Source organism: Caenorhabditis elegans, chromosome X (genome assembly GCF_000002985.6).
Source record: "Caenorhabditis elegans chromosome X".
NCBI lineage: Eukaryota > Metazoa > Nematoda > Chromadorea > Rhabditida > Rhabditidae > Caenorhabditis > Caenorhabditis elegans.
The window spans coordinates 12128119-12142862 of NC_003284.9; the positions used below are offsets into that span (position 1 = coordinate 12128119).

The following is a 14744-nucleotide window of genomic DNA, read 5'->3' on the forward strand; positions in this document are numbered from 1 at the left end:
ATTTAACAAATTCAAGAAACACCATACAAAAGCTCTATTTATTGATACAACAGATTTTACAGAATTGCTGACATTATTTGTAGAAACTACAAAATTAAATGCCAATTTTCTGAAATATTAGTTTCAGAAAGAACAAAAACGTATTGTACACGTATCGTTCAAATTTACAGAGAATAAATAGAACTAAACACAGTAAAGCTAAAAGCGTAAAAGCGTAAAACTTAGTTTTTTTTCAAGTTCTTATTTTGAATCTCCACGTTTTGGTTGGTGGTGTACATCCAAGATTCTTGTAGAGCTCTTTGTTTCTTTTTTGCAGAGATCGAGTTTCTTTGAAAATTGCAATAAGAGAGTTGTCTTCTTGGAAACGAAGTCTGAAAAAATAATAACTTTTTAAACCCTAACTTGAAAGTGATCACGGTTGTGTTGTGGCACGTCACAGAACATTCACAAAGTTTTTTGTCGCATCACAAACTGACTAGGGAATGGTGTTACCCCTGCAATCGCTAGGAGGACAAAACAAAGTGAAAATGGAAGATCAGATCTATGGCTACAAGAATCAGTTTTTGGAATCTGCTTAACTCGGTCCCAAAGCTGAAATTTTCGGTCTTAAAAAGTAGTCCTCTTTTTGCTCAAAATGCCGTTTTTCGTGTGTAGAAGTGGCTACATAAAAGTTTGGCACCGCAGCCGCCGTTCGAATGGCCGATTGGTGAACTCTCGTGCTCATTAAACTAAAGGTCACGGGTTCGTTCCCCACTAGGTATTAATTTTTTTTTGAATTTTTCCTCTAGCATGAAATATGCACAAAAACACGGTTTCTTCCGTTTTTTGGTAACTTCGGAATAAATTTGTTGGTTCCTGGGAATCATAAAAGTAATTTGGAAATTTTTTGGAAGTTTTCTTTTTTTGATAAATTTTCACTTTTCTCCCACCTAATGTATGCACATTTTTTTCTTCAAAAATAATTTTTCAAAATTTTTTCAAAAAGTGTTTGGTTTGAAAGAGCAGCATTAGTTTGGATATTTCTACGATTTTGGAGGATCAAATGTCATTTTTAGGAGAAAACCACTGTTGTTTTCTCTAGAGTTTTTCACGAAAAGGACCTACTTTCAAAGACTTCCAGCTCCGTTGACGAGTAAAATAAAAAAAAGTTGTCAACTGCAAAGTTATTTTAAAAGTACCAATAAACAAATTGTCAGTTGAAGTTACTCTGCTAAATTTTATGGGTAGAGAGATATGGACATTAGTAATTAAGTAAGTTAAAGCTTCACTTCGATTAGCTGTATATGTAGCCACTTCTACACACGAAAAACGGCATTTTGAGCAAAAAGAGGACTACTTTTTAAGACCGAAAATTTCAGCTTTGGGACCGAGTTAAGCAGATTCTAAAAACTGATTCTTGTAGCCATAGATCTGATCTTCCATTTTCCCTTTGTTTTGTCCTCCTAGCGATTGCAGGGGTAACACCATTCCCTAGTGAGGTTGGCTATAAGTCAATCCCTCAATTATATTTTGGTTCGTGTATTTTGATACCCACATTTTTTGAATTAATTAAGTTTTTATATATTTTTAATTGAACATATTATCCACTTTCCCATAATAGACTTATTTTATGAATGTTTATTTCCTTAGCCTTAAAATACAATAAACTCCACACGTCTTGTCTAAAAAATTAATTTTAAAAATGTGGGTTTATAAAACAAAAGTTTCCCGAAACAAACCCCTCGTAAAAAATATTTTGCCGTTTCTATAAAAGTAATAGAACAATTTATTTCTCACAAAAGGAGCTGATTAAATAAATATAAAATGCGCTGGATAAATGAATTTAAACACTAAAATACTTTGATTAAACTGCAAAACATTAAAACGAAATATAAAAAAGCATAAATTTTGGAATGAACATAATCAAATGGCTCTGTTTCTAAAAATCTATGAAAAAATTAGCATTTATCAAAACATTTTAAAAAAACCTACTCTCTCAGGCTGTAATCCATTCTATTTTCAACTTCCAGCACTCGCATTTCAGTTAAATTCATCGTCTCGAATAAAACAATTGCATGATCACTCCGTATCATTGCCAGTGTTTGAATTCCCATTCCAGGCTCTGGCGGCATTGAAATGACACCACTGTGCACAAATTGATTCTTCCCGATATATTTTGAAATGAAAGGTTTTGCATTAATCTGAAGTGATAAGCGTATTTTAGATGGGCTTAGTTAATAGTGGTAAAATCTTACACTGATCTTTGCCATAATTTGCTCTGAATGTTCTCTAGCAAATTTCCCAACGTACTTATTCTTCTTGGTCTCTCTTTTCTTAATTCTCCATCCTTTTATAAACCGTATCTGATTTCCGTTCCATTTCTCTGTCACAATCAGTTCTCCAAGATTTTTTAACACTCCACACGACTCGACAACTCCTTCAATAGTGCAGCACCCGCGAATGTGGTGAGTGTGAAGATTCCAAACTGATATGATTGATTTGTTCTCATTTTTATGAATAGTGAAAATAGTTGAGAAAGATGTACAAACTTCAACGTCAGTATAATGTCCTTCTTGAACTGGAAGTGTACCACAATATTCTATTACCAATTCTTTGTTATCACTGCGAAGAACTCTGTCAACAGCTATTCTAGATTTAGAATACTGCCTATAGGCCATTTTGTAGATCTCGATGGGGCCACGCAGAAGCATACATGCAACATAATTGTCATCCACGCTTACTGCCTCAATCTTCTGAGCATGTCCTTTACTTATTTCAGAATTTCCGTCTGACAAAATTAATTGATCTTCTTTTATTTTAAAACTGATATCTGAAGGATCCTTTTCTCGTTCTAAAACATTCAATAAATTATTTTAAATTTTTAAAAAAAGGCACAATTTGAAGTTACTGGGTTTCCGTAGTATCCGTTTCCTCAAACACAAAAATATTTTATTTAACTGTAACCATATTTCTTAAATTCTGGTTTTGTGAGTGGTTTTCTAAACCTAAAATTAAATCATCCAATTGGCTATTCGATTAAAAATTATGTTTTTATAGAAATATTTAGAATTTTAAAGATGCGCGGGTACTACATACTTACTACTTTATAAAACTATCAAATCGCTTACTATCTCGGTTTTTCTGGAACAAGTGGAAATTTTCCTGGTCACTTGCGTTTGCTTTGTTGAAAATTTTTGATTTCAAGTTTTTCATTCTTCTCCACACTCTTTGTGTTGTTTGTGTATCCATTGTGTACTCCCCAACATCATATTGCCCAATGGTTAGCTCTTTACCAAACCTAAACTGGTCAAAGTTTATTGAGAAAGAAATTTCAAAAAAAAAAACGTACGCAAGACCGTGCATGTTGCGAACTGAGCTACGACGGTGCTGGAGCACTTCTCGTTTTGGATGAGATTGCGTGAATAGTTGAATGGGTGCCGTACCAAGGGTTTTTTGATTTGCTTCATATGCATTCGTCATGACTCTGTCGAAACTCGGTGGTGGAGAATTCCCAGGATAGACCTGAAAATATGTATGGGCATTTGTGTGATATTAGGAAAAACGTACGGCTGGGTGATATACGTTAATGGCATCATGTGCTGATTTGCCTCGTGACTTGTAACCAAACACTAGGTCTATCCAATGATGAAGCATTGACTGAACAATTTCGGATTCTGAAGAAAAATTTTTTGATACAACCGGCTGGAAATACGAATATTACCTAAAGCGTGTCTATGTAAGTATATGAAATTTTCATGTACAGCTTTCTCATCCATATAACACCACTGTGGAACATCTACATCATTCACAGTTTCACCATTTTGCTTTTCGCCGAACTGATTTCCATTGTCATTTCTCAATACTTCCACTGTTGTGAACAACTCAGGAACAAGTTCCTTATAGTCATTGCTTGATTCAATTTTTCCTAAGCCCAGTCCAGACTCTATATTATGAAAAAGACGGTCTGGAAAATCAAATCGCCCATCCTGAAGTTCAATGGCCTCTTCTCCAAATGGTAACAATCGGATATTGAAAAAGGAAACAACACCACGATTGGAGCACATCGAACCAAAGTGATATGGCGTAAGATGGCTGATTTCTTCATTTTCCTGTAGACTGGTTTTTTGAAAGGATTTTGGATGGGTGCTTACCTTCAACTCATTATAGTGCTCTTTGTGTTTCTCAACTGAAACAGGATCTTGAGCAGCCACAGGTCTGTCTAGTTTTCTAAAACATTATTTTCGATAATGAAAAAAAAACATGGAAATTTACCTGTATATTGTCTTATCTTGAAGATCAACTGATTTGTCACCAAATTTGGCTAGAATCCTCGGGAAAATTGGAGAGCTACTACTGTCGTGAATTGTGCGACCGGCAAAAAGATTTAGCATAGTTAAATACTCAAAGTTAGACATTTTTCCTTCCTCCCAACGTTTGGTGTAAGCCAGAAGTTGATGTTCGGTGGCAATAAGTTTTGTAGCGTATTGGCTGACAAGTTTGGAAAATCTCTGAAAAACCGAAGTATGATAAATTCAGCGAATAAAAATCACTGAGAACATTTGAGTAACTTAATGAGAAAGTTTTAATTAATGAAGTATTAATTCAAAACCAGGTCTCAACATTCCGCCTAAGATTTTATTGTTTCAGTATTCACATACCTGTTGTGAAAAAATGAGTAAAGTTTCGTGATTGCTCATCAAAATTTCAAACGAAACTTCTAAAGCATCCCAAGGTCGCATCGGTCTACGAAAGATCATTGACATATTTTCGAATAAAAACGTTTTCTCAACAATGTGTGAGCCATGTGGCAAAGCTGTAATTCCAGTACGATGAACGTGGAAAACTGGATTGGTTTGAATTCCATTCATTATAAGTATTCCATGTAAGCAAGCGTTTCGCAGTGTTGCAAATATACTTGGTTTCCGTATAAGTGAGAAGTTGAGTGCATCAAACATCTCGGAGAAAATACTAATTTTCTTAGTGTGTTCGTGCATCACAAACATGTCTTTTGTTCGAACATCCGTCAGATCAGTAACCATTCGTTCTCCTCTTGGTCCCAATGTTGAAGTGATTTTTCTTGGGTGATAGTTATTTTTAACAGCTGCCAATCGAGAAAATACACGCTAAAAGTTCAGAATTTTAAATTAATCTGAAATTAAACTCCACCTCATTTTCTTCAATCTTTCCCATGAGATCACAAATTTCATTGATCCGTTTCATATTTCTCGGAGCCGCTAAAGATTTTTGCAATTTCTCCAGTGAAAAATTGATTTCTGACACGTCACAGTATGGTTGAGGAGTTCTTCCTTTCAAGTTAATTTTGGAAATCACTTCGTTTCTTTGGTCCAACCAGTATCTTGAAGCAATTTCACTTTCAACTGTAATTTTTTGAATCAGATCTGGTGTTCGAGGCTGCGGATAGTCGTCAAGTTTTCCTGGAATGTTTGAAAATTATTATTGAGAAAACACAACTTCAGGTGTAGAGAACCTCGTGATCGATTTCCATTTGGACAATTAAGAAATAAAACCGCAAGCTTAAACAGATTCGAGTTGTTATCTTCCCTTTGGGTAATGTTTTCCATGGCCAATCTTATCATCTGATCAATATCCTTAAATTTAATTTATTTTAAATTGAATTTCACTTAAATTTGATGACAAGGATATCTGTTAGTTGCTCACCATAACATTTCCAAACACTGTAGCAATTTTAGTATATGAACGAATGATTTTGTGTAAAAGAACTTCCATTCTGGATGATTTCTGCCTACTGAATACTTTATCTAAAATACAATATGTTTTCCTTCATCATTTTTTTCCTTTTCGAACTTACTATAAGGAGTAATGTATTGATGTATATCCGTAAGAACAAAAGTGACGCAATTTGCAAATACATTTGATACAAACATCATATCTGCTGCTACCCAAATACAGTTTGGCCACGCTTCATCCAATGTCCACTTGGAAAGTTCTTCAAAGAATATTCTATACAGACTATCCTCCTCGTCACAATCGACCCGGTTTGTAATCTTGAAAAAATATTGGCACAACGACAACACATCTTTGATACGGTGGCGCATTTCCTCTGCAGTTAATGGGGATTCTTTATGCTTTTTATAGGGGCACTTCAAGATGTTATTGTTCGGTCCCATAACACTTTCCTTGACTTTTTGCGCAAAGCCATCCCAGAATTTTGTAGGTTTTACTGGAGCCGCATCAATCTCCTCGGGTTCCTCGTCATATCCAAGCATGTGTAGAGATGAGTTACTTGCTGACCTGTGCTTGTTCGAATCAGCCAAAGCAATGTCAAGAAGAAACTTGAACAATTGAAGTAGTAATACACACAGTGCCCAATAAACATTGTCTCGAATAAGCCGTTGAGACTCATTTTCAGGTTGATCCAATAGTTTTCCATTTTCTTGTGTGTATAAGAGTAAAATGTGAGAGATGAGTCGAGAGGCTCCTTCAAATACAGATTGCCTTCCATTAACACCAATCCGAATGATGCTAATGGCAAATGCAAACCAAGGATCCAAAAGAGCTTTCAGTTTTTCGTTTCGAATTCTGAAATTAAAGAAAAATGTTTAGTGATCTATTCTGTAATAATATTTCACTGCCAAGAAAATCAAGTAGCGTCGTTATTTTCTTTTTTATAGGCGTAGCTGCAGATTAAAATTGTTTTCCTTTAAAATAATGAACTGACACAACAACTCTGTACACCAGGAAAAAATTTGTTTGTTGCTGTTTTACCTGAAATCTCCAAGCTTCGAAAGTTTGGCCAAAATTGCAACCATATGTTCGTCAATACCAGCTGCGGTCATTGCTTGAGTAAGCTGATTGTTAAAAGTGTACACCTATAAATAAACGGGGCTTCATGATTTCAAACATTCACCTTACTTTGTTCAGAGATGTGCAAACTACTGTAAACACGGAAATCTCCACATCATCCGCTGATTCTTCAAATATTGATAAAAGTGGATATACCGCATGACAGGACACCGTATTTGGAGTGAATGTTTCTAGATGTGCATTATCAAGACCAGCGGAAACATCAACTTGCTCTCGGAGCAAAATAGAAAAAAGTGCGTTGACCGATTGCATAGTCAAAGGTTTTGAATGAAGCTGGCGTGCCAGAATTGGAAGTAGATTTAATTGGACGATTTTTGTTATCTTGTCCGAGTAAATGTTATGGTTCTATAAACTTTTGGCATGATTGAAAACTGGAACACTTCACTTACAATAATAGCTTCATACATCTCTATGAGGGCGCCAACAACTTTTCCGTTATTGTTAACTTCAATTAAGTAGCATATTTTCTCTGCAGTAATTGAATCAAAATTTGCGTACTGGGTGTCTGGGCATAATACGTAAGCTTGGTGGATAATTTGCAGGAGACCTAAATTTTTATTATCTTTCAGAATTCTCAAAAAATTCAAAACCTTTCATCATATAATTTCGATTCTTGGTCATCATCCTGAGCATCCGTTCGGTTGGTTGTTCAATTGGTGTTAAAACTCGGAAAAGCTCATCATCTTCAACATTCCCAAGTGGAAGATCCCACTGGAGCAATTCTCGATTGATGCGTCTTCTAGTCACTTCCTCTTCTTCTTCAGAGTCATCCCCATTTAAGCGTAAAATCGGCTGCCGAGACAGTTCTCTTTCCAAAGCTAAAAGTTTTACATGCTTTTGTGCAAGGATTCAAACTACTGACCATATTCTTCAACCCAGCGGAAATTTTCACCTAACGGATAAATTTTCTCAAAATCAAACATATCCATCATAAATGTGACCAGTTGAGCAGTTCGTACTGCATGAGGCTCTCGACACCATTCTTTGAAAATTTCAACTGTTATAGTAACGATGTCGTGGACTTCATCACTTCCTTTGTCGTTTCTGATTATTTTTGCGACAATCTGTAATATGAAATATCAAGAAAAGTGCAAAAAGAAAAAACTAGACTAGTTGTCTATGTAATAGCTGATATCCTTATAATGGTATTTTAATTACGATCAGTATTTACTAACCTGTAATATAAGCGGCAAGAATTTATCCAAGTTCGGACCCGGGTTTGATGATTTAAATCTAATGAGCAATCGATAGAACATTGTGAGATCTTTTTCCCATAGGGAAGACTCTGAGAGCAATTCAGTAAGCAGGGATGCTTCTTTGATTTCATGGTTTGTTATCATACATTTATCAAACAATTTCTGAAATTAATAGAAATTAAACCTTCTTCAAAATCGCAATATACCTTTACAATACTTTCTGGAACTTTTACTTTTGTGTGGCGGAATAGTAGTGATACCATTTGATGTGCTTCTGATGTCGAGAATTTTTCCCTTTTTAGACATGGCGAGTTTAGATATGCTAAAATCAAGTTCCAATGTGTGACTGTTCCTACTGGACAATCCGCATTTTTTTCAAGTAACAGTTTTGTAAAGTTATGGAATATGAATCCAAATCCCCCTGCAGCTCTCAATTGTTCAACTGTACTCGTAAATCCTGCTTCTTCACTTTTAACGGACAACTGTTGATTATGGCGAATGGGGATTACTGAATGGAACATTTGGCCAATGTTGAGTTTTCGCCCTTTTGTGGATAATACAAACTTTCGTGTTTTCTCGAGATTTTTAGAACTGATTCCCAATTCATGAACATCATACAAAGATTGACGATCACCTGTAATTACATAAATATTCACGCTAGATATAACTTTGAACATTAAAGTGTACTTTGCTATTTCCTGAACAATAAAGTAACTTTTTAAAGTTTCGGTATTCTTACCTTGAAATACAATTGGAATTGTATGATGTAGAGAATTAATCGAAATCTTAATTTCATCAATTGAATGCGAATTTCTCCGATTTACAAGTCGGTGCGTTTTCCGGGAAGTCTAGAAAGCATTTATTGAAAATGTTGGAATGTTTCATGAACTCACGTAAATAGATATTTCTTCTCCATTTTGACTTACTTGCATCATGAATTTATGAACTCTATAGGTTGGTTCCAAGTAACTAATGACTTTATCTCTAAAAAACAAATGTTAGTTTTCAAAACGTTCAACCTTAATATCTACCCATTGTTAGTTGTATATAAACAAATTAGCCTGTTTGCTTCACAAAAACAGTTCATGTCGAGAACGAGATTACCAATTGTTATTGACACCATTTCAGATTCTTCGCCAGTTTTTCTCATTTTGAATTGAAAGTAAACATTTATGTTTAATTTAGGACTTTCAGCCACGTGTGTTCTGAAATGCTTACATTTATAGAATGTATAAAGTTAGGAGAGACGCGAAAAATGAAAAAGGAATGGGTTCACTTGGGTTCAAGAATGGGACCGAATTGATCAAATATAATAAGAAAATTGTTTAAAAATTTTTTGAAATTTTTTCCATGTACAGACAAAAATAATCAAATATAGCGCTTGCCATACGCAGAACAAAAAAACAGAAATAGAACAAAAAATTCTCAGTAATAATTTTTTGGATCGAAGATTTCCGAAAAATTGTTGACTGGAAATTTTAGAACTTTTCAAAAGTTTTGCTAGAATAATTGGTCACTTTAGCACCCAACAATGGTTTTTTTTCAATTTCCCACTGTACATACTTCACCTTAAAACGAACTGAAAAACCTACATGTACTCCATATCTTCATGTTGAACTGGATAAGTCCAGGACAAACTTAAAAGACTGCGTAGGTATAACGTGTAATCATGTTGTACTTGACTTGAGTTGTAGTTTTTCAAAACTCTGTTTGCAAGATGTGCCATTAACCAACCGGATTCTGTGATATTATTCAGACGTTCAACCAAGTAGAAGGATATTATAGAATCTGACCATTGAAGAACTGCAGTGTTCTGTAAAATAACTATTTCGTGTAGCTATATTTAAAAGTAGTTTGTGAATGAAAAGAAAATGTGTTCTTACTTGGTCAAGAAGGCCCTGAATATCCTTCTTGCCAAAGTTTGCTACGAGAGCATCTCTTTTTTGTTCTTTAATTGAAAGCAGAAAAAGTAGTGGTGTCTTATCCCGGATTGTTTCCAAAAGTTCTCCATTAGGCAACGGAAAGTTAGTCGAATTTGTCAAAACTCTGAAAAAGAAACATATTTCTAGTTATTTTATTCACAGCTTACTGTTTATATAAAAGATTCAAATACATTTTTGTATTCTTCTCGCCTTCTCCAGACGTTGTGTTGTTTTCCAGTATTCGGCTTACGGATTCGAACCACATTTTCGAAGGAGCATAGGCATGCATTTGGTCACAAAATGTTAGGATTGATAGGCAAGTCAAGTGACATTGAATAAAATGGTCTTGAATGCAATTCAAATTATTCCAATCTGTTTGAAAATGGGAATCAAGCATGTCCAGCTCATGATATGTATAGTCGATCATTTGACACTCAATACTATCCAATAGGCTTTTAATTCCACCAATCAAAACATCTTTTTTATGATAACATTTTCTCAATAAATCTTCTGTAATATATTTAATTATAGTGTAAAATATTTGTGAAATAATAAGTACCTGAAGACTGAGACCTCAGAACTTTTGCAATCAACATTAAAAAATGATTTAACGCGTGATAGTTGTTAAGTTTTTGAAATACAAAAACAATTTTCTCAGCCATATAATTTCTCTGGAAATTTTAAGTAACAAGACTACTGTAAAAGAATAACTCACGAGTTCCAAGTTTCTTTGAAGGCAAGCATTTTGGAAACATGCACTTAGAATTTCGTATGGCATTGTTGAATTTTTGAGCTCAGGATTGTCAATCAAAAGTTCCAAAGTTTGTTTGAAACAAGCCTCAGCTTCATGTGGTGAAAGATTCACGAAGCGATTGAAAGTCTGAGATTGTAGGAACGACACAAGTTTCAGTCCTTCATTACACATCTCTTTAGAGAAAATATTTCGGTTGTTTCGTTTTTGAATTATTTCTGCTAATGCTGAATAAAACGCATAACACGGGTGATCCACCAAATGTTGCTTCGACAAATAAGTCAACCTTTTCAGCCTTGACATAACAGAATGTTCCATGTCTGCAATTACTGCTCTTAACATTATTCGGTCCGTTACGTTGATATTCTTTGTCTGAGCACAGGCAGTAATATCATCCCACATAGACTCAAATTGCTCCACGGATAGCAAAGGAATTAGTTCATCAGTGGTAGATTTTTCAGAATAATCAAAGATTCTAGTGGATGAAGGGAAATTGTGAAAATCGGAATATTTTAGGATCAGCTTGGTCTGAGAAAAAGTAAATTATTTTAGATATCAAGCATGCATCTCGTATACTCACCACATCTTTTGAGTCATTCCCTATAAAACGATGCAATGCAAAAGTCTTGGAAGTTAACCCATTTTGCGCCATTCTTTGTTGCCTCAGCATATTGTTCACTAGTTCACTATCCATACTAGCTGTAGTAGACAAAAGAAATTGAATTATCATTTCGTGGTAAAACTTTCGATTGTGAAGTCCGGTGACGTTTGTTGGATATTTACACCAAAATTGGATCATGAAACTGATAATTCTACTTGATTGAATTCTTAATAATGGTTTGAATATACTCCAGTCAATTTTCTGAAAACAAAAATATGTTACTGGCATAAACTGGCTAGAACGTTACATCATCCTCCAACGCCAACTTTGACAACAGCATCCAGTAACATTGTAAAAGAAGCTCCGCAGAATGTACACATTCTTTCCTAACATCACTCTTTTCCAAGTTGTTGAAACCATTCTAAAATGTGTGCAGTTTTAATTAAATGTATCATTTGCAAAATATGTTACTTACGTTGAAATCGTCAATCAACATACCGAAGCCAACTTTACATTCATCTAACACTAACCGATGATGATAGTTGGACTTTGAAGAGATTGTGGTTTTTAATAAACGAAGTAGTAGAATCTGAAAGTACAAATACGGAAATTAGGATGTTGTGTAAGATTTATAAATTAAATAAACGTTGTTTTATAAACTGGATAGGTCCAGGGACCAATATCCCTAATTCCAATATCGATAGAAAAAAATATCCTGCAACCCGTTTTCAATAACAGCGCCTACATTGCTAAGTTTCATGTATCGACAAATTGGAGAATTTTATTTTGTTGGAAACTATTATATTTCAGCTATCATAAAAATAACCTTTGTTTTAAAATTATCAAAACTAGTGTGCGCCCTGGTTCTCATAATTGGGGGGGGGGGGGGGGCACCATGTACCTGGTGTTAATTCATGTTTAAAAATGTTTAATTTTTCATACTGTGTTAAACTTGCCTCATAGTGCAGAAATATGTGCCTTATTGTTTTCGAGGTTGTTGAGAAACTTATTGGTGAGCTCGAAACAGTTTCCAAAATTTGTTTAAGCTCATTCTCTTTTAACACATGACTGGCAATATGTATCAACACATAACATTTTGCTGGCATCATTTCTATCAACTCCCTCTCAGCCATGTGCGGATATTCCTTGAACCATCTCTCCACATATTTGATGTCTGGCAAATTCTAAAAAGGAAGTGATTATAATACATATTATCTTTTAAAATTTTTGTTTTACCTGACTGTCCTCCTCCGACCATCTCACATTATTTTTTCTGAATTTATCAGTGATGCTAATTTCAGTAAATCTAGTCTTCAGGCTTGAATAAGACCGCTTTTCGGTGTCATTAAAAATTTCCAGCGTGCTGAAAAAATTTGATTGTCAAACCAATGACTTGCTTGCAGAAGTCCTTACATTCTTTCTAACAAAGCATAATTTAACTTTGGCGTCCGATTCGGAGACGATCCTAACGCTTCGTATGACTTCTTAAACAACTCTGTCATATTGTACTGGAAGATTTCTTTCTTGTGAACATCTTTACATGTTGAGGATAAAAATTGTAGAGCTTCATTGATAGTTTGACCTGGAAAGTGAATTGTTTAAAGTACAATCAAAAATCTTCGTTTGACAAGAAAAGATTTGACTCACTTTTGAATGGTTCAAAAAAGAAAACTTCGTGATTAAGCTCATCTTCTGGAAGGAGGTCCTCAATCAGTGATGGTGAGCGGATCTTTTCCATTTTCTGAAATTATCTTGAATTGTTGAATTTTTTTCTAAGAAAAATATAATACTCTTGTTTAAAAAGTTCATGCCGAGTACTAAAAGAATGGAGGGTGAACATATTCATACTAATTTTCAATTTCAAAACATATGATAATTTCGGTTTGGTTTTGCATTAAAAGTGTTACTAGTGATTCGTGAGAATGTTGCGTAATGTGAAACAAATTGGAACTGATAAGAAGAAACATGAGAATCGTTTCGAATACGCGAAAACGGAATTGTTAAAAGTAAAGGTGGCATGAGTTGAGAAAAAGGATGCAAAAATAAATTATAAAATTAAAAAAAAAAAACTTATTAAGAATTGATAGAATACAGAGTTAGTAAAAACAATGCAAGAAGTTAAATTTTACAATAATTAAGCCAACATTTTCTTTAATGAAACTTTTGTGTATTTTCGGTCATAAGCATATAAAGTTGCCGAGAACTAAAGATTAGGCAAACATTTTTTGTGAGACATCATATTTTTCTGTGAACCTGGAAATATCGAAAAAAAAACTTCAAAAAGTTCAATTTTTAAGTGTAAGGCAAAATATAACAGTTGAATATGGGTCCTAAACAGGAGTGCGCGGCAATCGAAAAATTTCAGTAATTGGCAACTTCGGCAATTTCGGCAATTTCGGCAATTGCCGGTTTTGGAAATTTTTGGAAATCGGCAATTTTGGCAGTTGCCGGAAATGTTAGGTAGTTTTAAAACCTAATTACATTTTGGAAATTGAAAAAATTTCACCTTGTTTTTAGTATTCGGTTAATCATTTTCAAAAAGAAAACGGTCAATCCTATGTTCAGGCTCATAAATCTACAAGAAGTATCAAATTTATTTTTCCGACAATTTCGATTTTCGGCGATCGGTAATCCCCGCAATTGTCGGTTTTGAAAATTTCCGGCAATCGGGAATTTCGGAAATTGACGCGCACCCCTGATCCCACAACAAGCGTGTCATAGCTTGTACTTTTTTTTAAATTGTAGTATATATGATTGGAAACGACAGCACCACAAAAAAACTTTACAAAACGAAAAAAGTCGAAATTTTTTACCCACGCTAATAAATCGAATGTTAAAAATTGAAGATTTTACTTTTTTGAATGTCTTACAAACGATCGTATTCTGGCCAATATATCTGTGAAATTTCTGTTATCACCTACACTTTCCTTTGTGTTTTTCTCGTGAGCAATACAAATCTCAGCTCACACTTTTCATGCTTCATGTTTGTAATTGCTTGTCAAAACCAAACCCGCGCATCCAATCCGTTTGCCGCCAAAAAGTTGTCAAGCGTGGTCGGAAAGCTCGCGTTAAACCGTGTCGAGAGCACAACAGGCGGGCGGCAAACATTGTACAGGGGGTTTGAAGGGCAATCGTCTCGGGGGCCCGACTTCCGCAAGGAGAGCAAAATGAAAACAAGCAACTTTCTTACGGTCTCTCCTTGTATTATTTGTTTCTTTTCTTCCGCACTACCCGATGGATGTTCATAATTCATAACGACATTGAGGAAGCGTCGACGGAGACGCAGACCGTTGGATGAGGGGGAAAAATACAATATGATTAGTACGGGTTGGACACTTGGCACTTCCGTGGAAGTAGGCGGGCCGGGCTCCCGGAATATTGTGCAAAAACCGGACCGGTTGGGCCAAGTGGACAATTGGCAGAAGTATAAAAGCATGAGTACCGTGGTT

The 14744-nt window shown here is 34.9% G+C and overlaps 1 protein-coding gene and 3 non-coding genes across 4 annotated transcripts; 1 reads left to right on the forward strand and 3 right to left on the reverse strand.

The window, feature by feature from the left end:
• Positions 1-25: 25 nt before the first annotated feature.
• On the reverse strand, positions 26-13033 carry lyst-1 (BEACH domain-containing protein; the record flags this gene model as incomplete). The annotated part of the gene is made up of 36 exons (NM_077629.4): positions 26-371; positions 1972-2180; positions 2235-2830; positions 3108-3277; positions 3329-3501; positions 3547-3653; positions 3701-4088; positions 4131-4206; positions 4252-4487; positions 4638-5102; positions 5146-5414; positions 5468-5588; positions 5659-5759; positions 5810-6540; positions 6727-6830; positions 6874-7170; positions 7215-7372; positions 7416-7643; positions 7688-7889; positions 8001-8183; positions 8228-8655; positions 8761-8869; positions 8915-9005; positions 9053-9226; positions 9614-9834; positions 9905-10067; positions 10111-10453; positions 10503-10614; positions 10659-11222; positions 11275-11556; positions 11603-11716; positions 11771-11884; positions 12252-12479; positions 12532-12658; positions 12709-12877; positions 12943-13033. The coding sequence occupies 36 exons, from the start codon at positions 13031-13033 to the stop codon at positions 233-235; spliced, it is 8283 nt and encodes a 2760-aa protein (NP_510030.2). The 3' UTR covers positions 26-232.
• A 1274-nt stretch (positions 13034-14307) lies between these two features.
• Positions 14308-14438, forward strand: M153.7. The gene has a single exon (NR_072233.1). It is a non-coding gene; the product is annotated as an Unclassified non-coding RNA M153.7 (non-coding RNA).
• On the reverse strand, positions 14308-14469 carry M153.8. The gene has a single exon (NR_072232.1). It is a non-coding gene; the product is annotated as an Unclassified non-coding RNA M153.8 (non-coding RNA).
• Positions 14470-14599: 130 nt separating this feature from the next.
• Positions 14600-14742, reverse strand: M153.6. Its single transcript, NR_072234.1, has one exon. It is a non-coding gene; the product is annotated as an Unclassified non-coding RNA M153.6 (non-coding RNA).
• Positions 14743-14744: the final 2 nt, after the last annotated feature.